Raw genomic sequence first — 27,777 nt, 5'->3', positions numbered from 1 at the left:
CCAGTGTTGCATAATTCGGTGTTCTGCTGGGGACTGAAGAGCCCACCATTACTCTGAGGGTGTAGTTTATGGAAGGCAGACAGGTGCTTTATTTTTGATGGCGCTCTGACATCCATATATACTAGTTAGAGACGTGGTATTTACCCCTATCATAAGATCAGTTTTGTCAATCGGATGGCAAAGGACACCAGCTCGCACTGATCCTACAGAACCCTAGGCAAGAGTGCAGCTGAGACCCGTACTTTGTAGGAGCATCAGCAGCCACAACCTCAAGCGAGGACTCCTCGGGTCAGGGCTGAGTCTAAGCACAACTTCTCTAATTTAAAGCCCCTCTCTGTAAAGACAGGGCCAAAGAAAAGGAATCAAGGACTGAACAGTGTACAGGAGAGTGGTGTGGCCAGCTGTAGAAAACCACTGTTATTTTTAACTTTGAAACACAGTCAGGTTCTTGAAGCATGTGGTTGAGACACGGCAATACACAGAATAGTAAGAACTAAGCAAAAATGTGTTCTTTTTCTATTTCTATTCCAGACTTCTTGTACAATCACAAAAAGCTGACTGGTCAGGCATGGCTTAATTTCCACATCTGCAAAATTAAATCAAAACATGAAAGAGAATCTGAGGTTTTATTTAAAAATAAACTGTCTTACAAGAAGAGGCTGCATAAAGGTGACATATGGGTGCGGTGGAAGAGTGCAAGCGTCAGCATATCAGGAGGTTGGTGGTGGAGAGAAAAACCTTGACTCACACAGTGCAGTGTTTTACTGCTTTGGGTCACTCTCTGTATTCTCAGCTAGCGTGGGGGACCAGCTGTATCCCAGTCTCTGACAGCAACAAGAGGAGCTGGATGAGCTAACAGGAGCTGGTAAGAGACTGAGCTTTGTCCAGGTTAATGCCGTGCTTCAAATTCACATCACTGGAGACTCCTTGCAGCACCCCAGGGATGAACGCTAATTTAGCAGCTCACATCCGGTGCCTAACCCGAAGTGTTAGCTCATGGTGCTGCCCCTCCTCAGCACTCCCAGATTAGCTTCATGCTTTGTGTTGATAGCAGCAAGCCTTCAGTGGGCGGGGAACGCAGCTCCACGCAGGTCTGTTCCTGCCAGCACTCTTATCACTGAAACAAATGAGCCTAGCTTCTGCACTGAAGAAAACAATGGAGATCTGTAACAGACTTGCCAGTCAGTAGGCCAGAACACCCCAGGGCTTTGGGATGTATGCTGTGGCTTTTAAATCAAAAAAAAAAAAGTCACTAGAAATTCTTGAACTTTCCTGCTGTGTTGCTGGCAAGGATTGAGCAGGCTCACAGCTAAGCAATGAGCAGATGCTGCTGCGTGAACAGAACTGTCACTCTGAAACTATCCACGCATTTAGAATAAGGTTTACCCATCAAATGTAGATTCTGAAATCAGAAATGGCTGTTGTAGTCCCCTAATCTGATTACCAGCCAGAAATATTCAACCAGTAATTCCTGCCTCTTTACCCTGTTGGCAGGGTAAAGAGTGTCTCCTTGAGGAGGAGCTAATTCTGATTCATGGCATTCAGAAATCTGATGGGAAATCCATAGTTTCAACTGAGAAAGGCAAGAAGATTTGGGTTTCCTTCATATAAGGAATTCTAGCAACACTGATTTACAGAGATTTAATTAGTCAGGACAGGAGAAAACAGACCTGTGCCAGCCCCAAAGGTTATGCAGCCGGAGCTTGTGACACAGGGGGGTGAGAGGCTGAACGGAGGCATCAAGGGGCCCCGCAGGACACCAGAGGGGTACCCAGGAGTGGACTTCAAACTCTGGTCACAGTTAATGTGCTGGAGAGCAAGGAAAGCAGGGAGGGAAGTGCTTGGTTAGAAGTTGTAACTACACAGCTTTTTCCAGAAAAAACACTGTTAAGAGCCAGTTGTGCCCTGGGAGCAAGCCAATTTCCTCTCTCAGTGTGTATGCAGGCAGCACAGCAGAGCCTGAAGCCCCAGACACGTCACTTTGAGCCACCTACCTTCGAGCAGCCTACAAAACTCTGCCTACAATGTATCTGACCTCGTTTCTTATGCACTTGTAACCTTCTGGTGGCACATCAGCTTCGCTGAAGCTAGCAGGAAAGCCATTACGCTTGGATCCCAAGTGTAGTTTCACTTGCAGATGTTGCACCTTCGCGTGTATCCACTTCACCCATGCCCGAGTCATTTCTACAGGGATTATGTAGAAACAGGGACTCTCACTGTTCCCCTTTGCTGTGAAAAGAATGCAATATTACCAGCTCTATAGAGGACTCAAAAGATGTTAGTGATGAAGCAAAAGGCTCTTTGGCACCACAAAGGGAAATCATAACTTAGCAGGAACATTTGAGGACTCTGTGCTTCCTCAGGACTTGCACAGTATAAACCAGATCTCCATATTTTATTGTAAGAGTATTAGGAATTGTACCATTTTGTTCACACCTTATGAAAAGAAGCTGCAACTGGGAATGATGCTTTTACTGTTCTGTAATTCCATGTTTTTTCAGTAATTAAAGAGATTTTGGTTTACATCAACTGGCAACGAGAAGAATGCAAAAAGGCTGCATGTAATGAGGACAAAAAACTTTACCACTTGGCCATGTTTCAGATGAAATGAATGAAATACATAATATCTTTCCAAACGTAAATGTGATCAGAAAGAAAACAAAACCAAAATCTATCGCATGTGGTGGTGACACATACAATTAGTTCATTTTTATAGCATACATTTACACTTCATATGCCTATTAAAATATAAGAGATTTGAATTCGCTTTTTAGGTAAATGTATATTTTGCTTGAGCCTAGGAGTTAGACACCCGTCAAAAACATGGTTATGGGAAGGTGGGGAAATGTGTGTCAATGCTCATGCACATGTTCTGGAAACAACCACTCAAGTCCAAATGGGACCTTTTACATAGCTAATGACCTAACTGCTGTGATGTTTGCTGGAACAGTGTCCTGTGGAAAAGGTATTCCAGTTAAAGGGAGCTCCACGCAAGGGTGAGAATAGACAGTAAAAATAATTTCTGCAACACCTAGCAGTTTTACTTGTCAGTGACTGAAAGACCATCCCCATCTCACAGTCCAGATAGCTGCAGGCCACAAAGTCAATTTTTTTCTGAAGTATGCACCACCACCTGGTAACTCAAAGTTTCTTGGGGATGATAGAGCACTTCTTCCCAAATCCTCCTAGGTAGCCAAGGGCTTCCACAACCTTTGGAAATCTTTCAGAAGCCAGCATATCTAGGAACCATATTGGGACCAGTACCCACAGCACAACATAGCCCAGCTTGTAGACCTGACAAAAAGCAGCTGGGAAAAGCCCACTCTGACACAAAGCATGCTGTTAGCAGCCACAGCATCTCACCTGTTTTAGTGCTTGGCTGAGGGCAGGAAGCCCAAGGGCAAGGTATATCCCATTCCCGTGTTTGACGAGGGCACTGAGATCTTGGCTGTTACAGCTTACTTGCATCTTTGTAAGGAAGGGAAGGGAAAAAAGGAGCATTACAATAATGGCTCCAGAGTTCACCGACACTTTGAAAAACATCTAAATTTTGTGTTGTTTTATGATGTTTAAGCTCATAGGAGCTCAACTTTCACACTGCAGTCAGCGTCTCTAGGGGCTGGAAGTATCTCCCACCAGCAGCTTCAGGAAAAGAATCCGTTGGTTTGGCATCCATTAAGATTCTTACACAGTGTAGCATTTGTTGCTGCTCTAATCGTATGATCCCCTTCAAGGCTGTATGTAGATATTGTGGGGGCACACAAAGCAACCGTAACAGAAAAGAAAGCACTGGGAGATCTACTGAAGCAAGGCAAGGGCTCTACTGCAAACAAAGAGACACCTGAAATACAAATCTCTGAGATGGGGTGGGAACAGAGATTGCCTGTGCATGTGCGGCCAGGTACACAAGTGTAACCAGTCTTTCCAGAACATCAGGTTGGTCATAACAACAAATGGTGGTATCACTCACTACATCTTTGTTAGTGACCCGTAACTCACACTCATCTTTTCTAGCAGGTAGGAGTTATAATTAAAAAAAATAAAAGGAAAAAATTCCATGCATTTAAGTAGTCAAGTTTGGTTAGATTCTGATCAGATTGTTTTACATTGCTTGTTAGATTTGTAACAAAACACTTCACAGTAGTTGAAGATTTTAATCTTTACACAAAAAAAAACAGCATTTCCAGACAAATTTGCGTAATAAAGATTTTAAAGAATTATAGCCTAATAAACTGCTTTTTTTTTCCCCACTGCAACTCAAATTTAACATAGATTAAAACCTGCATTTTCTATTAGTGAGGTGCAACAATTAAACCTTTCTGCATAGCTAACTTTTGTAACCAAACTACATTATGATAGCAATACATAGCTGTGTACCGAACTCTACAGTTGATACATTTGCACATTTTTATTGACACTTTTTAGCCCAGTACCATGTACAACCAGTTATAAATGTCATTCTTTCTGACCTGTTGTTAAGTGTATGCAGTCCAACTTCTAATTCCTAAATCAGGTTTTAATTAATGACATCTCAGGTTACTTAATGCCTTCACCTTACAAATAACTGTCATAGACATTTAACTCTGGTGGCACTAAGGACACATTGTGCTCGTAGGAGACGGCAGAGTTCCCAGCCACATTTACACATTTCTGACACTGAGGTAAGCAGCCAGCAGCTGGGAGTCTGGTGCCGCCTTACTTACCCTTACTAGAGTTAATGAGTGACAGATGAAAAAGAGAAAACGTGCGTGCCCCCAGGTTACTAAATAAGGTCAAAGTAACGGATCTTATTCAAGAATATGAAGTAATGCAGGCATAAACTACATGCTGAGAGTCAGGCCAGTTTCCCATCCTCACAGGAGCTCCAAGCCAGCAGAACAAGGACTTTCAGAAAAACAAGTATCAGGAAGACAGTTCAAATTGTTACTGCATCTGACTACCTGCTTCATGTATCTGACAGACACTACCTCCGATGGCAGGAAAAATGTGTCTGAATGTATATCGACATCTGAACTCCTGCAGTTAAGCTTGATGGATGGCCTAAGTACTATTGGAAGGTACCTGCCTACCAGTCTGACCCAAACTGGAGGTTTTTCAAAAACAAAGCACACAGTCCACATTCTGTTTTCAAAGTCAGGTCACTGCAACTGCCAGCATCCCTACTAAAGTGGCACAAATCTCCTGGAGTAAGCAATATACCACATTCCATTACACGTTAATTAAGAGCAAAATGCCATCTTCTCCTCCTCCTTTCCTTGCATACCATTCTGTTTTTATGGCAGTGGTGAATGCTACTTGTATGCAGGTTTCTGGGTAAAGTTTGAACTGACTGCACTAGAAGAAATAGTCACAACACTGGCAGCCTCTGTGCTGACTACACAGCGTGTTTTTCAGGACATTCTCACGCAGGACCTGCCTGCCTGTCTGCAGATTCAATTCTTGTAAGGAAGACAGAAACTCCTTAAGTAACTGTTTGAAAGAATAAGGGTTTCTAAAAAGAAATAATTATTTGCTGAATAAGTTTCTCACAAACGGAGTAAAAAATAAATTAAAAAACTTAGAACTGAACACAGAGATGACACGAGGATATTTCAATAGCATCAAAACTTATATTTTATCCCAGTTCTATTTGGGTAAGCTTGACAGAGAGATACAAAAAAAGATGAATGAAGTTTGCACCAGTGATTGAGATGTGTTAAGAGAAATGCAAGATGGAGTTCTCAAGTTAGCAATAACAGAGCTGCTGCTGGTGCCTTCCAGGTGGTGGTGATGGGTTATAGGGAGAATAAATCTAACACCCATCAGGCCTTTGGGAAGAGAAGAATCAATATAAGGTTATCTTACACAATACTGTCTCTCATGCCCCGAAGAGCTACAGCCATACATGTCTCTTTCACATCCTCTCATACTACTACACGTCATTACAGTCTGTGAAGAAGAGTGTTCAAAAAACTCAATTTAGCTCTCCGAGAAGCTCCCCATCTCAACCAAACTAAACTTAGACCTGATTTATCCTGTGATTTTATTACAGCCGCGTGGAGAGAATACCTTACCTCAGACAGAGTTGATATAATCCAGTATGAAATGCAAGGAAAAGTGGAGGAGGTTCAATAAAAAACAACCTAAACCACAGCTTTCTTGTAGTAATTCCTCCCTTCTATCTGAGAAGCAAATAAATATGAAGTCAGGTGAAACCTGCTACAATTTTAGAGGTTTGTAAAGGAATCATCATACTGGTGTACATGGAGCATAAGTGACCATACACCAGAAGAAGTGGCCAAGCAAGAGTTAAGAGAATAGTGTATATGCAGGAACAGGGACAGTCACAAAACCAAGAACAAACACTGGCAGAAGCAAAGAACTAGCAGAACTGCCTGGAGTGCTCACAGTATGGAGGCTATACCATAGATAAGAACGTACCACAAATGCAAAGCAGCAGTGTTACACCTCATCCTGGCTCTAAACTTCTTTGTCAAAAGAGCATAGAGGCTGGAAGGATCATACAGTGTTGGCACTAATGAAGAATCAAGGAGATGAGATGAAGACATGACAGCTAGGAGTCTTGCCTCTCCGTGTTATCACAAGTAACCCCAGTCTCTGTGAGAAAACAAAATCAGTTTTGTTTAGAACAGAGAGCACGTTCCCTTTCTGTATTGTGTGTTCTTACAGTGAGTTTTGCTGCTTTTATTGTGGCAACATAGAAAGGAAAAAAAAAAGGCTTTATTAAATTATATAAGTAATATCAGCACAATCTACAGAAGTTACTCAAACTCCAGTAGGTCTGAAAGTGGCTCACAATTTAAAAAAAAAAGTGATGAGGGCAGGGAAACTGTCTCAATCCAAGAGAGAAGGCATTTAGATTAAGTTCCAGTTTGTATAAAGGCTTATCTTGTACACTTGTGCAATTACATAAGCACACATATTGCAAGCTCAAGACAAACCATACATGACCACTGTTAATCTTAACAGAAGCCAAGTAGGTTACAACAGTTATATATTTAATGTGCTGGTGTGATAAAACAGATTGTCCAAGCTGAAGCATCGTTAGCATGACAGAAAGCTTGCAAGGTAAGCTAGCTACAAATTTAAACAGTAGAGATGACCAGTTGCATAGTAATTGATAGTCAGCAGTAGTCACAAATGCTTCTTCCAGAGTTCTGACCTAAGTCAAAAGAGTTAAGTCAAACTATCCAAAAGACTGAAATCAAGAAAAAAATATTGTGCTGATGTTTTTTCTAATCTTATCTTACTCTGTGGTGTATGTACACTTAAGGTATGCACAAAACCACCATTAAGAGCAAAGTTTAGTCCCTGACACAGAAGGCTTCGTTCACAAATACAGATGAAGTCAAGACATGATGAGCTGCTATATACACTCACAGCACACAACAGCCTTACCTGCAGCGCACAGTATGACAAATGAATTCCAGTGTGGGATTTGGAAGAGAATGGTTCCTGACCTTCTATTATATAGGAGCACTGCTTTTTTAATTCAAGTCTTCTATGATAGACACATGATTGGAAGCACACAGGTCAGCAGCATAGGTTACAAAATGCTCAATGTCCTCTTTTCAACCTCTCTTGCAGAGCACAATAAACAAATGCTCAAATTCAGTATCTACTTGACAAGTTTCGCCAATAGCAGCTTGGAGGATTGCTCCTTGTTCTACTGGAAAAGGTTCCCTTCAGGCCAGGGTGTGGTCTAGGCATATGCTGTGTTTGACAAGAAAGGAATGAAGTAACTCTCACGGCAGAGCTGGTACAACACAAAATTACCACTGCCATACAAGCTCTATTTGTTATGCTCAAGAGTTAGGCATGAGTATACTCACTGAAAGATTCTGTACCTGTATTAGTGGCTGAATGTTTCAGGACTTTGAAGTCCAGTCAGAAATCTGCTCTAGAGAAGATGAATGCAAAAAAAAAAAAAAAAATTATAGTACTCCTAACTCTCTCTTCCCTATTGAGATTAACGTATTTTTTAAACCTATCCCTGCCCGAGGTAGGACTGCAGCTCTCCTCTTAGTCCCTCAGCCTGCACTCAGGATGATCTGTGATTACACAGATAATAAAAAACCTGCTATAACTAGTATAGAGAAAACATTCATGAAATAACATTGTTATAAAGGTCTTTGTAGAAATTTAATTTTCACTCACCAACAACCAGAAACACAGTAGGATATTGCCATGAACACAGTACGTTACTGAGGGAATAGCAACTGCTGTCCCTTTAAGGCCAACATATTTCCAAGTTGGCTGATGGTACAAGTAAATTGAGTTATTTCAGCAGCAAGATGATGGTTACTAGTCCTCTACAACTTTAACTCTTCTGCTAATATACTTGCCATATACATTAAAAAAACAGAATGCTCAAAGAGGGTCACAACTGGGAAAATGACAATGGCTCACCGGGTATCCCTGAGATCCACTGCACAACAGGGGAGGGCACGCAGTTAGGCTGCGCATCAACAGCATCTACTGGCTTGTTTCTATCCACTGAAGAAGTCTGGTTGCCCAGCAGCCACTTTGCAACACAGTTATGCTGGAAGTCAGGCAACTTGAAGAGCTGAGCACAGTATCTGCACTATGAAATGTTCAACAGCCACAGGTTGACAGGAGGGCTGGTATAGTTTTCCCAGCTGGATCTCCCTCCATCATTTATTGCAATCTTGAGGCTGTGAAGAAAACAGTATTTATATGCGCTCTCAGATAACTTTTCCTGGAAGACTAGAATGCGTAAAAGAAACAACTTCACATTCAATCTATGCATCATATTGTTTTCAATATAGTAGATGTGTCCTTTGAAAGTCTTAAGGCGTGTCAAATGAGAGCACAAGCAGACTCACTTGTTACTACACTGGCATATTAAAAAAAGAATCCTGCCCTTCTCTTACAATGATACAGTTTTTCCAGCATGTATTACACATCAGACATATATACTTAAGCTCCAGGTGAAAAGGCTGTATTTGCAGTTTTTCTCCTTGTTTTGCATCTATACAGGATAGCACGATTCAGCATAAAGGCTTTGCAAAATAAGGCTGTGTAAATCTGTAGCCAGCAAGTGTCTTTTTATGGAATTACTACCTCAAAGCATGGGTCGAAGTAATGAAACAGCAAACCAGAAAAAGCAACCTTGCTGTTTTGTTCAAAAAATTTATTATAAAAGAAGTTAATAAAAACTCAGTTTCAGTTACTAAAATCGCATTCACATTTTACATATAAAACAAACAAACAAAAATAACCATCCAGTGACTATTACAGCGTTTTTCAATGGTTGGCACTCGGGTCATATGATCACTCATTTTCATCCACCATCCACAGCAATCAAAAAATCAATTTTTTTGGTAATCCTGAAAAGTGTAAATCACAATGTTACCAAAGTAAAGGGGTTCAGTCCCCTCCTTGAGTTTTTAATGCTCATTTAATACTATTCTTCACATTCATTTACTCCGAGCTAGTTAATGCTGTCTGCAGCAGCACAATACTTCTATTTCAGTAGATCTATGGGGGACTGCCAGAATCAAAACCAACTTGCATCAGTAGCTGTACTCCATGAGTCCCAAATTCCATAATTATGGGTTAATTGCATTTGGGATACATGTATTTCTCTTTGTTGGTATAAAAAGTTAGCCAATTAAATCTATTCTAAATCTATGAAAGGCAAGCTGTTCTAAGACTTAACCCTGCCCTACTGCATATACTCTTAATGATCTTTTTTGCATACTGTCTGCAGGAGGTAGCGGCCCTTTTTGTCTATGACTCATTCTTTAACCATGTTTTTGTTAGTATCAGCTGTAGAGATGCAGGGAACAGTACTTTTCTGATTCCATTCTAACTGTCCTCTCCTTTACTCATGTGCTATTTAATTATAATGTAGGTAGCTTATACCATCGTTGCCTTGTGGGATGACAGATTTGAAGTTTGCTATGGGAGGTCCAATTGTTTTTGCCTGCCCTGTAAGCAGAATTGTCCTCTAAAATACACTGGCATTGAATCATTCCCATGAACTTTAACGGAATACCCAAACAGCAGAAGTTTTTAATCTTAGATATGAATGGACTTTTTTTTTTTTTCAAGCCAAAGTAGAATAGATCTGAGATTAGGTAGGTTTCCTACACTGTGTTGACTTCAGGAAGAGTTTATTGCTGTTATCTTCTACATTCTGTTTTGTGAGTTTACAGCTCTGTAGAAATGCAAATCTGCAGGACTGGAAATCAGTGTTCTGGGAAAGAAGTGCTGTATTTGACTATGTGTTTTCCAGGGTGGAGAACATGGACAATGATGTTATAATAACATCATTGTCTCCACATACCTCACAGATGAGCAGTAAGTGGTAGCAATAGCTAGCAATGATGTATGCTTAATACTTTGTCATTCATTTAGTTAGTGAGTTTTCCCCTGACAATAGTTGTTTTTTTTTTTTTTTTTTTTTTTTAAATTTTCCCTGAAGGGTACAGCCACTGCACATTTAAGTTTGGTGAACACTCCTGAAGGCTATAGCATTTTGTTCTTGTGGAACAGCAGCACTTCATGGGGATGTAATTTCTCTCTCCCAGAAGCAAGCCTCTGGTGCCAAGATTTTGTAAGAGGGCACCCACTACTAACTGCTTCAGTCTACTCTAAGTTCTAGAGTGCTGCCTCAACAGGGCTGAAGGAGAGATGCTATGCAAGATGCAAGCACAGCTTAGTTTGAGAATTTCAAAGGATGAAATTTATTTTTCTTCGAAAATGTGCAGATTTCATTCTCAACAGCACTAAAAAATGCCGTATTTCCACCTTTATTTATAAATAGACTGTAGGATTATTGCTCTTCCAAACTAAAAGCATATTCACATTTTAACTTGATGCTCATGCCATGTAAGGTCATCAAACGAAATCCAGGGTAGCAAGCTTGCTAGCTCTAATTTTGTCTCTCTCCTTTAACGTCAGTTGGGACTAGGAAATATACCTTTGGTACACTTGGGTTCTATCAGCCTAGCTAAGGCAACAACAGAACATAAATTTTCTGATGTGCATCAACCAGCACTGGGAGGAAACAATATACTTTTTAAACTGATATTCAAATGTCTCAGGAAGCAATGATGACTTCCTAAATGCCTTAGTTATATCCAATCTCAAACCTTATAGCATTTAACACTGATTTCACCTTGCTGAAGATGAGACTTTTGTAAAGACATTAAGCCAATTAGTGTTCTAGTTCTGATACAGCTCTGGGAACCTTGTTCATTGATAAATTAAATATTTTAAAGTCGCAGAGCTCAGGGAAGCACTTCCTCCTCTTTCCTGTCCTTTAGTTAATTGGCGTATTTTGGGGCGTGGACTCGAAAACAGTAAATCACAGATCCTCACATGGTGTCGCAGAAGGAGATAAAGAGCTTAAATTAAGCAATTAATTACATACGGGAACCTGACAAGTCAGCCCATGGTACTGAGGTCACCAGACAGTGTGTGAATAGTTAAATGATTAAAGATTCTAATGAGTTAATGCATTTTACTTTTAAATTGACAAAGACTATCAAACAATGAATTGAAGCGCCTAAAAAGTAAGCTAAACTCTAACAATTTATCTGTCTGAACTCAAGAGGAAATGTACTTTCATGCAAGTATTTGCATTCCAAAAATATATATGACTTTAGTATCAAAGAGCCTCGTACTGACAAGAACAAAAAGCTGACAATAACCTGACAGCTGCTATCTAGCAAATTCCGGCTGTCAAGGCAACAAACTCCCAGTTTAAGAACTAACATTTGCCTCTCTGATAGAAGTCTGCCTAGTTCAGTGTCTGACAGAAGTCTTGAATCCTTAGAGCTTTATTACTATGAAGGTAAGAAGCATGTGCTACTGTCTGGGGGAAAACCGGACATTCCATATGGAAATTAATATTAGAAAATAGGTTTGCCTTTTAAAAGGATCACTGCAATGTGCTTAGAACTTCCTTACAGAGTGATCATAACACTTAACTTGCTTAGTCCAAGGGAGACAGCAGAAATCTCTTCTAAAATCTGATCTACAGTCTCTGATCTGTCACTTAAAAGAATGAAATACCATGTTTCTCTCATACTCTCCTCCCCCCATTTTCTCTCTCTCCCCCTCTTTTTTTTAAAGTGACTTCCACCTCAGTTCAGTAAAGTGTCTCGGGAATAGAGGGTCTAATAGTTGCCTCTAACTTACTATGTAGTACCACACTCCATAATGGAAATTAATGGTATTAAAAATTTATTCTAACAAATAGATTTCAAAAAGCTTTTTTTTTTTTTTGTACTAGTTCTGCTAGAACACAGAACTAAGCCATTCTCACCCTGAAGTGTTTATCCTAAAATATAAATTGTCAGAGGGCTTCAGATGGTGCTGGTGCCCAGTTGTCCATTCAGAAGGTTTTTGTTCTGAAACACTGGAAGCATCACTTCCCCTCTGAGCTTGTAGCTCCTATTTTAAAACAGGTGAAACATTAAGATGTTACCTTGATCTATTCCTTCTGTTCTTTTCCTTTTTAAATTTGGAATTGCATTTTGTTGCTCCTTTACAGCTTCTGCAGGACAGTTGGGTCTGGGTAGTTGGCTTCCTGGAGTGGGTCCTGGTCGATTACTGAAATACTTCTGTTTCAACGCCTTAATGATAACGGAAGAAAAATAACCAAATAATTAGTATATAGCATCAGAACTCCATATATTGAGAAACTATAATGAAATAAATCACTTGTAATTGCAACTTCAAAAACTACTTTGGCACCTTTGTATGGAAGGTGTTCTTGGTACAAATCAAGGTTCGGTGTTCTCAATTATTACCATGGTACTTTGATTTTATTAGACATGCAATAATTGCAAACTGATGTTTTTAACTTGTACTGAGACATCTAAACATCCAAACTCTAGACTACACTGCAGGAGATTGTGGAGATACCAACTTCTTGTTTGTACAAAGAGCTTACATTCTGAAAAACAGATGAGACATGAAGATAAAAAATAAAGTGTAGAAAAAGGATTAAAATAATATGATAAGATTTAGGGTCCAAACGCCTGTTTTGCTAGCTTTTAAGATAAGTCTTCCCCCACAATTTCTTTAACTGTGTTGCTTCTACAATGTAAACTGCAAGAAAAATGTAGTTTGAACTAGAAAAAGACCAACACAAGTTAACAGGGATAGTTTCATGTAGCAATATTACATACCCTATTTTAAACTTTTGGAGTTCCACAGGTTCCATAAACTGTGGAATATGGTCTTACCTAAGCTGTCTCTTAGGTAAACATTATTCTTGCTTATGCCAATAACATAGTATTCAGATCAGGATGCTGGTTAAAATCATCAGATTTCCAAATAAAAAGAGTCAAAAAAGTTTAAATAAAATAGAAGAGACTAGATGAATTAAGGATGAAAACCTTTTAAGAGCAGGGAATGAGACCTGCTACACCAAGATTTAAGTTGCAAACTTTAGGTAACTGAATTTAGAATATCAAATATAATGATTGTCTGTAGACCATGACTCATACACCTTTATTTACATTCTCTTTATAATTGGGCGTGGAGATTATTAGTGAGAATTGTTCATGCCTTTCAGAGTTCTCTGTATAAAACACTGGAAATATATTTCTAACATTTCAAAGACAGATACCTGACATTTCATTTCAAACCTGGTTTACTAGCTTCAAACCACATTTATTTGATATTAACAGTAGGTTAATGAACGTTAGGACACAATGCAAGCATATGATACCTGAGTAGCTGTAACCCTAGCACAAGGATTAAAAGTGAATAAGCCTTGCAGAAGACTGAGCAAATCATCACCAGCTGCACTGAAGATATGCTGAAGCGGCATCCCAGGGAAAGGCTTAAATGTGACATAATCTGGAAGACTTGTCATATCCTGCAAAGACAAAAATGGGATGCAAGTATTTTCAACTTTGAAATAATTCACCTTTTCACTTATATTGGTACAGTTGTTTCACACTTTCTGTTGCCAAGCAATCTGTCCTTCCCTTGCAAAAAAAATTGCTAACAATGAAAGGAAGCATGAAGGAACTTCATAGAGTGAGTGCAGACAAATGAAGTAAAACTAGCTTTGGCTTTTCTCTTGCAAACTCACATGGTAGAAAAGACAAGTTTCACTAAAGAACCAATCTGTATTTTCTCCAATGTAGTAACAGGCTGTCCTCAGAGTTTGCTGTTCATCACAACAGTTTTAAGCTACTTTTGAAATGCAAAATAGTTAAAGTTTTACTTGTGGAATGGAGGGAGGGAACAAGAAATATACCAAGCAGTTAAACAACAGATGAATGGCATACTTTTATCTCCCTTAGGTACAAAAAAAAATAATCAATCCCATTTTATTCAAATTCTATCTTAAAAATTGCTATAGACAATTATCCAAACATCTATAAGTAATTTAGATCTCTAAACATCACACTAAGTTTATCCAACCAAAATAGAACACTAACACTGAAGTGAAAAATGTGTACAATCAGTCTCAGTTCTAAAGGTTTCAATTCTCAAAATGTGTGGGTTTGCAAATTAATTTGGGAATATCATCTCTGTTGTGCCATCAAATCTCCTATTCTGCTTTTCCCACCTGTTTCAACTCTTCTCCCAAGAATGCTGAAATGTCACTGCAAAACAACTTTGTACATTTCCTTTAGAATCTCAGCACGATGCAATTGTGTGGGACTAGTACTGCCTTCTATTTCTCCATATGGCTATAGCTCCACTTGGTGATTGTGCACCATTTACAGAAAGGAAAACCAGCACAGAGAGGGAACACAGGCAGGATGTGATTACTAGTTAACAAGTACAGAGGATGCTTCCACAACTTAATAAAACAGGACAGTGGGATCAGGGAATTCAGAACTCCCCAAGCCCTCTGGAAGAAACCATCACTGGAGAAACTGTGTCCTGTTTTATGTCAGCCTGCCTTAAAACCATGGTATGTGGGTCACTGTGCATTGTGACGCTATGTTTGGCTAAGCATTAGTGAACGACTGCATTTACTGTCATCTTGATCCAAATAATTGTGCTACTGATTTGTATCTATTACTGTACTGTTACCCAGATAAATTGTTTATCCCTACAGTTGTTGGTCTGGTGTCTGTCACCACATCCTAAACTTTTAACTTGATTGGTTCACCTCTGGTCACAGAAGGGGGGGGGGTATGGTACACAGCATCATGACCTGCCAGGGCACCATAGTGGTTGCCTTAATTGAGTTTTTTGGAGCCTTGCCCCACCCATAGACACCAGATGGCCTGATTGTGGGAACTGCCTATTCTCTTTCCCTAGCTGCTTTGATTAGAGAAATTCAAAACAACAAGCATATGCCTATCCTTCACTCATCGTTTCAGAAACACTTAGCATAATCTGTATAGAGACAATGCCTTTTGTCTCCCTACAAAAAGAATTAGGTCAAACCCAGTGGAGTACTCAGGCTGCAGTAGAAGATCAGACTTTCATTGCTGCCTGTGCTTAAAGTGTGCAGTCTAACACAGAGACATGAGTGCATTGCATGGTCCCCCTAAAGTAGCAGTATGTGCCCAGGAAAAGCTTGACCAGCAGCCTGAAGCTACATAAAAAACGGACTTTCTGAAACAAAAATACATAGAAATTTACATGCTGAGTAAGACAACTGGTACCGAAATAATTCTTAAAGCCCAAACCAAACTTAAGAATCCCAGCATTTCTGGAAACCCAACATGATGCTAATGGAGGTACAACAAGCATCTCTACATGCTTGTCCACAAACATAGCACCTGCTTTATGTGGCTAGGTGTATTATAAACTTATTACTGTGGATTACTTAACCTGATTTGGACATAAATAATGTGATGGGTGGAGGGGGGAGCAGAGGGAGGGGAGATGCCATACAGATTTCAGAATCAGATACCCAAACCCCCACTTTATGATCTGGAATCTGACTACAGGTTCCAGCAGAAAATATAGACTATATTTCTGGGTGTAAGTAGCTTAGAGTGAATGAGAAGTGCCCACAGGACTCCTGGTTATTTCATGGCCACTCCCACAGATTTGGACTGAGCACAGCTAGGCTGGTCATCATTCTTGCTTTAGATGCAACCAGCATGGCAGATAAAGGGGAAGCTGTCCCAGTGAGACCTATTGGTACCCACTAGTTAAAAAGGGTCCACTCAGAGGATGGATACTGATTTGTATTTATTACTCCACAGTTACTCTGAGATGAACTATTTATCATTAAAGCTGTTAGTATGATGTCTCTTACTGTCTCCCAAACCTGTAACTTGCCCAGCCTAGCTTAAGCTCCTACTAATTGCCTTCAAGAGCAAGAACAATTTAAGTCTTTCAGGTTAAAGCAGATTAAATTAATCAAGCATCTCAAGAACATTAAGCAAATGCCATTCATTTCACACCAATAGCCATGGGAAATGTGGACCAAGAAAAGAAACCAAGAATCTCCATTAACATTGCTTGATGCTAACAACATTGCTATATTAAAAGTTTGCCAAGAGGAGGGAAAAAAAACTTGGCTGCTTGTCCTCTTTCTTTTCAAGATAAGGCAGTTCCTTCCTCAAAACCTACTAAACTAACTGGTATATCACTTAATTTCAAAAGCTAAAACAAAGTAAACGTAAAAAAGCGAAACAAGGAAAACTAATGTCAGTGTGTTAAACAAAAAGACTCACAGGCCACTGTTCTTCTGTTGGAGTGCCCAGTGTTTCAAATATCCTTGTCAGCTGGTCAAGATCAGAGTCTCCTGGCAAGAAAGGAACCTAGGAAGAACAAAACAGAATTATACAACATAATATCTCATTGAATTAGCTTCTGAACTTCAATTCTAGAAAGCAACTTTGAGTGCCTCCTCATAATTGCATTGTACATTCACGGCAAAACATCTTTGCTCACTAGCTGCCCACAGCAAAGTAGAGGATTCCTAATCATTTGAGGATTCCTAATGATGTTCAAATAGATTTTGAAGGTTTCTTGCAACCCAGGCTTAGTATCACTGACTCAATAGCATAGAAATAAACATATAAATAAACTACCGCCACATTAATATAAAATCTTTCTTTTCCTGTGTTCTTTTCCTTTAATTTCACATCTGAGCTGAAAGTTCAGTCTGTTGTTCAGTAATCTTTCCAGGATCTACTATCTCAAGTTAGGCTTTGTACAGATTCAAAACAAAGTAAATTGTAACTGGACAGCTAAAATAACAATAGACTAATAGAATTAAGATGACATTGAGGGTGGATGGTGACTCATACCCACTAAGACAGAAACAGTCTACCCAGTGTCACGTATCAATTAGATTAGGCAAAAGACAGAAAAATGAGATTTGTCCAGTTGGAGTTGTAGTTTGTGCATCAGGCACACAATGAAAGAGAAAAAAACTTCATGAACTAAAGTAAAATTAAGAAGAATTAGAGGCAGTATTTAAATAATTAGGACAGAAAGAACATAACTATCCCTGCTAGGAAGTGCATTCAGTTCTGGTGTCATAAAAATTGATGGAACATCAAATTCTTTCACAAAGCTCCCAGAAGTGCATTGTCCCTCTATCTAGTTTACCCAAGAAGAAAGAGATAAGACACATTTAAAACTATAATGGTGATAAAACACAACCATAAACACAGTTTCTGCTTTGTGGGAAACCAATTACTCAATAGAATTCAACAACATATTTGCTTTCTAACTTTCCACAAGCTTACTGAACGTTAGAGAATCTAGTCCATGTTTATTTACCCATTACTAAAGCTGTTTAGACAACAGCCACTATAAATTCCTGTTTCTGAATCAGCAACTAAATTGTAACAGCACACTTGCTTGTATGATAAATCATACAAGGTAAAAGACATTCCGGGGTGTTTTCAGACAGACCAGTTCCCCAGTCTGGTTCATGACATGGTCACACAAACATTTAAAGAAAACAGCAGAAGCCACTTAATTGTGAAAGGTTAAGTTATAGTGCAGGCTATTTCATGCTTTCAGCTGTGTCTGTACCCTTACCTGCCACTTCCTACCTCATATTTTCATGTTCTCTTGACAGAGCTACATAATACATTGTTTAATTCCATAAAACATACTTAAGGATGATTACATCTGTACACCTTATTCAAGAGTGATATATTAGAATCCTGTCGGTTACCAGGATTTCTTCAAACTACTTCACTCCAATTTGTTAAGCAACCACAGCTTAGAATAACATCAGTACATCTCCTCATGACAAATAAACCCATAGTTATCGTACTGGTGCTAATTATTTCCAGTTACCGGGAAACAATTTGTGAGGAATAGAATGTGAGTATCTGTGTTGCCAGATTTCCAGAAAGATCACAAATGAAAACGGATGGAAGGCTGTATGAAAGGTAACATTCAGAGGACTGGAAGAGTTAACTGCTCTACTTACCTTCCCCAAGGCAGGATGTGTGACAGTTTGCTGCAATTTTTTGCTTAGCTGTTCTTAAAGACTTCCAATGATTGTGACAGTTATGTAACCTCAGTCTATTTGAAAACTTCACTTTCCTTACAGTTAACAAACTTCCGGACGAAGGGAGGGGGGAAAAAGCTTAATTTTCTAGAGAGTAGCCTAACTTCCTTTTCCTGCTACTGTTACAGCAGAGAGGAAGCCCGCACCTAAAAGCTGTAGCGTAACACACTGAAGAGCAAATATAAATGCTTATATTTGAAAACTTACCCTGAGGAGCAACTCTGCTAAAATACAACCGACAGCCCACATATCAACACCAACACCATACATTCTAGCACCAAACAATAATTCTGGGGCTCGGTACCACCTGAAAAGAAAAAAAAAATTAGGAAAAAAAATCACCTGATTCTTCTGATACTAAGTGCTGTATTCAGTAGTAATGCATGAACTACAAAATGGATTCTGCTCCTGACTGTGTATTTTTCTAACACTGAAGAATTGCAAAGTTAAAAAATAAAAATAAAAAACTGTTCCTCACCACAGGCACAAGAATAACCATAGATCACCTACAGTTTCAGCTGAGCTGGTTGACAAGCAACAGAACTGTAGACGTGCAAAGGAAGAAGTAGGCAGGTTTGCAAGTTATAAACCATAGTTTTCTTTAAATTTGACATTCATGAAGTAACACAGAGAGAATTCTTTCCAGCTTTTAGAAACACCTGTAGCAACAGACCTAAGGATTAGTTCTGCACAAAATAAACCTTGGCAGTAGTTATTTAAAGCTGCAAAAAAAGATATGGTACATACTGCATTTGAAACTACGGTATCAACTCTGCCTCTTCAGTGAATGAAGGTGTTAAAAAGGAACAGTTTTGCCTAAATAGTTTTAGCATTGCAGCAAACAAAAAGAATTTTTTCTTATTTTGCAATCCTCTACTCTTTAAGAGTACATGTCTTAGTTAAGCAGGTCATAAATGACATTGGTAAACCCTTTGTCTCATGTTTTTGTATCATAACGTGCCTAACTAAAAAAAAGACTCTAGATCACAAGATTAGCAGCAAGTAACAATTGTCTTTCTCTGAAGACTAGGCTTATAGGTAAATGAGTACAATTTTCATGTGCTTCAAAGGAATGTCATACCATAGAACAATTGTCATCGATACAAATTCCAGAAGCTCTTACAGACTTTGCCAAACAATGCTGTCTTGTGTTTTCTGTTTTAAGACTTTTCCCCCTACAGATATATAATGAGGTATACACTAAACTCTAAACATGTTGATTTGACATGGTTTATTCCAGGAGGCAATATAAAAGAGCTACACAATCATTGTCTAAGAAACAAAACAGAGTATGCCTTACCTTGTTACTACTTGGTGTGTATAAACTCTATTTGGGCTTCCAAAAGATTTTGCCAAGCCAAAGTCAGCCAATTTTAAAACCCCACTTTCATCTAATAACAGATTATTTGGCTTAAGATCCTGTCAGTTTAGAAAGAAAAGAATTAATCCTGTCAGTTTTGATAAGGACAAATATATACTGAACCTCCCAGCAGGTGTCCAGAAATGGCATTCTAAAACTCAGCGTTCTGATTCTATTACAAGTTTACATAGCAACGAAAAACAAACAAAACATAAAATCAAGTATTTCCTTATACATGAAAATCAAAACTAGCCAAACACTCCTATTTGAATATTACAATACTTAATCTCCAAAGCATAAAAAGATGATCAGTTTTGCAGGAATATTAGTTTTACTGCATTGATTGTCAAATCAATAACAAAGACCTAGCCAATTTTTTCAGACAACTGTAGAAATAATGAATCTGGTACAGTTTAATACAGTAATGGTGTTGTGGGTTGGCCCCAACCAGAAGCCAGGCAGCCCACACACCTATGACCACCGATACCTTTAGTGGGTCAGGGGAGAGAAAAGGAAGAGTAAAAGCAAGCAAACTCATGGATCGATATAAAGGAAGTTTTACAGGTGCAGGAAAGGGTAGTGGTGGGGAGGAAAGCAATGGACGCAAAGGAAATCACTCATCTCCTCCCACAAGCAGGCCATTGCCCAGGCAGTCTCTAAGCAGTGGCCATTCTTCCCCTGCCTGATGCTGAGCATGATGCTACAATATACAGAATACCCCTCGGGCCAGCTTGGGCCAGCTGTCCCTGCTGTGTCTGCTCCCAGTTTCTGGCCTAGCCCCAGCCAATTTACTGGACTAGGGGCAGAGTGGTGGAAACTGAGAAAGCCTCGACAATATACAAGCACTGCTTACCAAGAGCAAAAACACCAGCGTGCTATCAACACCATCTTGGCCACAAATTCAAAACAGAACAGGTGACTACGAAGAATATTGACTTCATCTCAGCCAGACCGAGTTCACAGTTCTAATTAAAAAGTCACATACTTGAGATACTTTTATATATGCGCCTACCTGATCACCGTGTGTAACTCTTAGCATTTCTGGTGTCGCTATTGCCACTCCATAATGGCTAGCATGAAGTCTTACACATTAAAAACCTATGAATTTCAAAACCATCTACGTTCTTAGACTCAACTTCTACCAAATGTGACTTTCATTACAGGCATAAAGGTTGTCAATTTAGTGCATGCTTACCCTGTGTAGAATCCAGTGCTGATGTAAATATTCTAATCCTTGAAGCGTCATCAGCATGTATGCTTTGATGTGAGACTGAGTCAACACAATACTACTATCCTTTATAATTACCTGTAAAGTGTTAAATTGATAGTGAAGCTTATCATGCAAAATTATCTTTCTCCAGTTCTTTTGCAAAACAGTTATTTTTATCCTTTAAGACAAAGTTTGAATTGGCTGCCGTGTATGCGCTCCTGTTCTCATCCTTTCTCCAGAAAAGTGTGTCTCTTCTGATTTAGTGACCAGAAATTTAAACAGGGAAACCAGACAGCCTATACGAACTTTGCATAACCAGCAAATAAGAAAATTAGGGAAAAACCTTAAGTTTATCATTTTAACTCCATTCCAGTTTGGTACCCTATCTTACAAGTCAAAGATGTGCAAATAAAAATGTTAAATGTGCTAATCAGCTCAAACAAATTATATTCCTACTTGTTGCTTCTTCCTCTGTGCAAATTAAGCATCTAACTTTTGTAAATGTATCCTTTTCCTTTTCAGGAAGGCAAGATACTTTAGCCCCTATAACATATTTTAACAAACCTATTCAACATTCAGCATTCTTTTGTCTTTAACAGTATAAGCATGACATTGACATAGAGTTTTAATACTTTCTACATTACTTCCCTCAAATTGCTTGCTAATATTACTTTGCAGTTCAAAAGCAGCTTTTCCCAAGCTTTAAGTTGTTTGAGATTTACAAAATAGCTAAAACTATACAAAGAATTTCAAATGTGCAGCACATTCCCAGACACAACAGGCTGCAGACCCAAATGTTGGCCTCTGAGTGATACCACAATGCAAGTAACTTACAGAGCATTTTATTCATTGTTGTACACTGTATCTTCTTCATTTCTAAATACTACATAGTTACTAAATAACCAGAATGAATCCTCTACAAAGTGTACTTGTTACTGTAACTTCTATTAGCAAAAAAAACTTCTGTCTCACATTCCTCTGGGCTTCACAAGCCTGTCAATGTTTTAATATTTTAGATGCTAGCCCCAGTGTTTAAAGCCATACCTGTAATGGGTTAGCTTAATAAATACATCAACTTCCATCCAGACTATGGACAGATACATAGATCTGACATGACTGCTACCTACAACAGTCTTCCAAAATGAAGAAGCTGCAACAAAATATATGATACAAAGCCTTCAAAAGACAAACTAATTTATGATCTTGGAGAATGAAACACCTGCAAGATTCAGACTCACAAGTACGCAGCACTGTTATGTTTAAAAGAAGGGTGCAAAAGTGTTTGACTTTTAGCATCAGATCATCACTTGGTATACTTTGCTTATTTGGTATACCACGCTTACTTGTACATGTTTTGTGCTATTGTGCTTGACAATTGCATTCTAAAAGCCTAGCCTGTGACCAGAGGTTTCATGCTCTACTAAAGACCCAGAAAACTAACATAGTAAACATAATTTGTTTCCTGAAGATTATTCTGACAAAAAAAGTATTTAGAAGCAGAGGCATTTTGAGAACAGAGAAAAACCGTACAACTGTTCAGGCTTTTTAGAGGCATAATCTTAATCAAGTTACGCAATTAAATGTCATCTTTCTAGAAATCAGTAAGTATAAAGCTGTTAAGTACTTTTTTCCAAAAGCATTTGAAGATACTGAAATAATCTTACCTCTAGATCTGTTTCCATAAAATCAAACACCAAGCTAATATTGGATTTGTGGCCAAACGCATCTATAAGCTGTAAAAACAAAATATATTATGATGTATTATACTCTCTGACTTCCAGTTTTCTACAATTCTACACTGTTTTAGTCTGCCTGTGGATTTTTAGGTTGCTGTTGGGGCTGGGGCAGACAAGCACAGAGCAACTATTGCAAAGACCTGATAATCAGAGAGCAGTATAGCTCAGACACCTTAGTTTTGTCTCAGCTCTGATTTTCTTTAACATAACCTGTAAGAAATTGCATCGCTTCGGTTCTTCAACCTGCAATACAAAACTTCTTACTTAGTTTAGCTTCTTAACTCAGTTGCCAAAGAAGTCCCCGTCAAGTGTGATAACATTTTACACAACTGCTTTTCCTTTCTGAAGTTAGAAATTTTAAAAATAGGGTTAACTTCACCATGTTAACAACAACAGAAACCCTAACACACACCTCTCCCCATACTTAGCTGTTCTACAAAACTCCTACCCTCTTCTTGAACGAATTCACGAATGATCACAATTTTGCCAATTTCCTTTTAGAACTGCTGATGCTATCTGCTTCAATAATACCTGTGGTAACAAATTTGAGAGATTCACTATGTGCTGTGTAACTTAATACAGTCCTCCCTCCCAACCCCCGAAACATAATGTGAACACATCTCCCATTTCTAGTATTGTTTTTTTCCCCCCGGTATCCTTTCTGCATGCACTTTACCTACTACCTCAGTTTTGTAGACCTTCCAACACCCATGAAGAATCCTCAACTTTTTCATAAAGGAAGTGCTCCATCCCATTACCATTTTAGTTGTCCTTCTCTACATATTCTCTATTTTTGATAGCTAGAGCAACTGTTTTGAAAGTAATTTCACAGTCCAGAAGAGTACTGTATTTCCAGTCTGAAATTTTTAATAAAGTATCTGGAAAATTAGTATCTGCTCTAATACTTATGGCAAAGCTTCAAATGATCTACATTAACTAATTTTGAAGTATCTTCAGCTCCAGCTGATTACCTGTAGCTGAAAGTCAATCTAATCAAAACCAAAAAGACACAGGCATTACTCCTACCAACAGGTTTTCAATATCAGCACTAAAACCTAGTAAGCCCCGTGAGTCACACTGTAACATCACTTACTAAGCTTGCTTTTGCCTGTCATTGGTTTCACCCGAAGCTAGCAAATTCAGATAAATTCAGTATTGCATTCATATGCATATCTATCACAGAGATGCAGCGTCAGGCGATTTAAGTTTCCACAAGTCTTCCCACCTTTAATTTCCGCAAAACCCAAGAGGTGTTTTGTGGAAACAGTAATAGGAGTTCAAAATTAAGGACTTTGTTATTGAAATAAGTGTTTTGCCATAATAACTGTTTGACTGCTCATTTTAGGTGACAAACAGCTACAATAAAATTAAGTAGCATCTCCACAACCCAAATAATTCTGAATTTGTTTGAGATTGTACCAACGGTATTTGGGGACCACTTCTAGAAGTAGCATTCATTTTACTTACACCAATAATATTTGTATGGCTTAGCTCCTGTAACAACTTTATCTCCCTGAGGGCTGTCCTGTTGATTCCTACATTGACAAAAAAAAGATGAGAGAACAAAATTAAAAACTTTATCTTAAGCTTCAGAGAAACCTCTCATTCTGTTATTCACTGATTTACTATTAGAATCTACTTCCTCACCACTCATCTACTTGTCAAATACCAAGTACATCGCTATAGATATGTTGATTGCTGAAGCCTAAATAAAGGTGGGTGTATACTTTTTTCATAGCAAATATATCATGAGAATCATAAGATTCAGATTACTATGTTCTTGAACAAGCCTAGAAAAAGAAAATTGTTTTGTTTTAAAATAAAAGTTACTTCTTGCAAATATTAGTTCTTCGATGTGTCATTTCCAGAGGGAGGCACAATGGCAAACTTCATGAATCTCTTCTTTCTGAATCATAGAAAGAACGTAGCATTATTTAGAAAGGCTGGAAGTGCACGCTTCTCTATACTTGTATTGTGACAAAAAACAGTAGAGTGGCCAAAGCCTGCTCATCTGAATGAGAATCTTATAGAGAGATTTTATACAGAAATCCTGGGGCATGCACTTTGGCAGTCACACAAGCTGCACCACATCAGACCCTGATTCCTGGGTCTTCCTTCGAATAATGCTGGTATGTATGGCTCACACAACTGGCTGGCAAGCACACATTCCTGTAGCATGTTGTGGAAGAGTTTCAGCTGCACGTGAGCTGAAGAAGAGTGTTCTCCCAAAACTTGTGATCTCATTCAACATGTAATATTCCAGCAAAGCTTTGGGCAAAGCGATGGATTAACCTACACTCCTGCTTTGCCTACTTTAATTCCAATTTTAGACAGGCACCTGAAAGCAGATTTTGCCTGCTGAAACCTGCTGTAGCACAATTCTTGGATTCAGAAAAAAAGTATTCCAGGGTGTTACCAGATAGCACAAGGAAACCAGACACGATTACTATTTTTTGAACTGTAGGTTTAAGCCAAAGGTAATGACTGTCTTTGAAGGACACTAGCCCAGTGAAGACCAGTTGAATCATGACTCTGTGGCGGTCAGCACAACTGGTAGACTCTGGAATATCTGAAAATTCATCCTTAGAATGAAATTAGAGATTTGAGAGTAAAAACTCATCACAAGAAGTTGGTTCCCTGAAGGATGGCAGTCTACACACATACTACTGCATTTTTGGGCACCACATGGGTAAGTAAGAGATGACCATAATTACTGGGTTTTACTTGCAATACCCATGCCTAAAGATATGTGGCTGGTCAGAGCACATGATCAAAAGACACTGCTGCATGGGCCTATTTCTCAACACAAGAAAAACAAACACCAAAACCAACCCATACAGAGACAAGATTTTTAAGATCTTGTTTTTATGAACTTTTGTTCCAGCGTAAATCACAAAAATGGCACAAAGCAAACATCTGACAACAGAGCCAAGCACTCCCACCTGTCTTAAATATTTAAGGCATAGAGACACATCAAAACAAGACGGTATTCTAAACTCAGTGCTGTGAATACTATTATTCTATATTGTGTTTTTATTCTACTTAAATTCAGAAGCTAACTGGTTATATATACACAGTTAGCCATGGTAGATGTTATACACAGTTACAAAGAGTGTGCAGATATTTCTGTTGCTTTTTTCTGTCTCTCCAGGCTGGGAAGCAGCCCTCAATTAGACCTTACACTGAAGGAGTAAATAAAGCTCATTTTTCCTCAGCCAAGCTACAGTGTGAAAAATTAACCCAGCAGTTTGCAGAAACAAAGAAAACAAAGCCACACAACATGAACTTGTTTTAAAACTTACCATCTTTAGCTTCTGATCTATTCCCAAGTTTAATCTGAAAAGAAATGTTTCACATTATATAAGGTTAAGCCATCTGCGCCAACAGTTAGGGTACATTCTTCAGTGTTATTACTCTAAAACAGAATGAGTTTTAGCACCAGAAAGTGTTTTACCAGCTAGGCAGTTTTTTTCTTCAGAAGAAAATTGATTCCACAGCATTAGCTCTTATGAAAGTTGAGAAACATTCATGATGGCTGAAAACAGATATGTTACAAACTGGCAGCACATAATGCTTTGTACTGAAAAAGCTTTATGATACCAGTACCAAGCCCCTCCCCTGGGAGAAGTGAGGCCAAGAAACTGTCAGTCTTCTCAGAAGGCCTTACACCCTGCCCAAGTACAAAGAGAACACTAATTTTACTAGAATCATTCTGTCTTGAGCATTTGCTGAATGAACTTTCAAGTACTGACATTTCCAGGTGACAAAAATAAGAAAAGGGTACAAGCAAGCAGGTACACTTTTTGCAACAGCTGCTTGTATTAGCAACCCTGCAAGAACAGTGTTGTAACGCTAAAATGGACTGGTGTATACAAAAATTACTTGTTATTGATATGGTTCAACTTATCTAAGTAAGCCTCGGCTCTTATCTAACCACAGTACCATAACATACAGTTTCATCCCTCACAAAACACTGCTAATCACCTCTTTCTAGTACAAAAACTTCCCGTAATCTCTTCAAATAGCATGAAATTAAACACTTTATGACAACAGCAGTTTCAATGTTTGTATTTGAACAGCTAAACTGAAGATATGAGAACACTTTTGCCAGATTCTGCCAAAAAACTGCCCTCTATAGTTAACCAGGAGTAACATTCTTGGACTGAAGGAAGTAATGAACAGCAGACAAAAAGATTTAAGTAGGAAGCTTTTACTAGGGACTAACAAAGCCTTGAATTCGGAAGCGTGTGCTTTATCTGGTTTTAATGTGTAACAAACCATTTCAAGCTGCAGGCAGGGTAGCCCTTCAGAAACTCAGATCTAGTAGGACTGAAGGTCGCCTTTCTTCTTAGAAAAACACCGTATTAAAGGCGGCTGAAGAAGCGGGGTGCTTGGAGAAAACGCTACAGATAAAGGAAGAGCGCTCCCCCAGCCATTGCGGGCCCGGGAAGTACAGCACTGACACCAGACGGCCACGGCGCGGGGAGGGAGGCACGTCGGCACCCACCTTTTTAATAGCCACGATCTGGTTGGTGTTCTTATCCCTCGCTTTGTACACGGTGGCGAACTGCGGGGAGAGAGAAAGGAAGAAGGGCGAGACAAGGCGTGACGGGGCCGGGACGGGGCCGGGACGGGGCCTGCAGCGGGCCCCGGGCCGCTCACCTGCCCCTCGCCGAGGAAATCGAGCTTCTCGTAGCGCTTGGCCCGCGCCCGCGCGTCCATGGCTTCCGAGGGAAGGAGCGGGGGGGGAGATGCGAGATGGCGGTGGGCCCGCCGCTGGCCTTCGACACCGCCTCGCTCCCAGCCCGGGACCGGGACCGGGACCGGGACCCGCCCCGGCAACCGCAGGCGCCGAGGCCTCAGCTCCGCCGCCGCGCGTCACCGCCTGCGCCACGCGGGGACCCAACCGTCACCGCCCCCCCTGTAACCGTCACCGCCCCTATAACCGTCACCGCCCCCCGTAACCGTCACCGCCCCCTCCGTAACCGTCACCGCCCCCTCCGTAACCGTCACCGCCCCGCTGAGAGGT

At 39.5% G+C, this 27,777-nt stretch overlaps 1 protein-coding gene across 11 annotated transcripts; it reads right to left on the bottom strand.

Moving 5' to 3' along the window:
• Positions 1-607: 607 nt before the first annotated feature.
• CDK7 (cyclin dependent kinase 7) lies at positions 608-27,697 on the bottom strand. Of its 11 annotated transcripts, XR_011091435.1 has the most exons (14): positions 27,411-27,694; positions 27,256-27,315; positions 26,051-26,084; positions 24,216-24,283; positions 22,677-22,745; positions 20,998-21,108; positions 19,743-19,861; positions 18,650-18,749; positions 16,641-16,727; positions 13,712-13,861; positions 12,461-12,608; positions 8,410-8,675; positions 7,848-7,900; positions 4,140-7,713 (listed from the first exon to the last, which is right to left on the bottom strand). XR_011091435.1 is itself a non-coding variant. In XM_068667813.1 (12 exons), exons 1-12 carry the CDS (start codon positions 27,468-27,470, stop codon positions 2,006-2,008), a joined length of 1,230 nt encoding a protein of 409 aa, XP_068523914.1. In that variant the 5' UTR covers positions 27,471-27,696; the 3' UTR covers positions 608-2,005. The 11 variants fall into 11 exon arrangements, 4 of the variants coding, with proteins under 4 accessions (XP_068523914.1, XP_068523915.1, XP_068523917.1 ...); XR_011091438.1 differs by lacking the exons at positions 4,140-7,713; positions 7,848-7,900 and adding an exon at positions 2,104-2,229; XR_011091432.1 differs by having other exon boundaries at positions 4,140-6,597; positions 7,399-8,675.
• Positions 27,698-27,777: the final 80 nt, after the last annotated feature.

This window comes from Anas acuta, chromosome Z, assembly GCF_963932015.1.
Source record: "Anas acuta chromosome Z, bAnaAcu1.1, whole genome shotgun sequence".
Classification (NCBI taxonomy): domain Eukaryota; kingdom Metazoa; phylum Chordata; class Aves; order Anseriformes; family Anatidae; genus Anas; species Anas acuta.
This window is presented reverse-complemented; position numbering and strand designations above follow the sequence as displayed.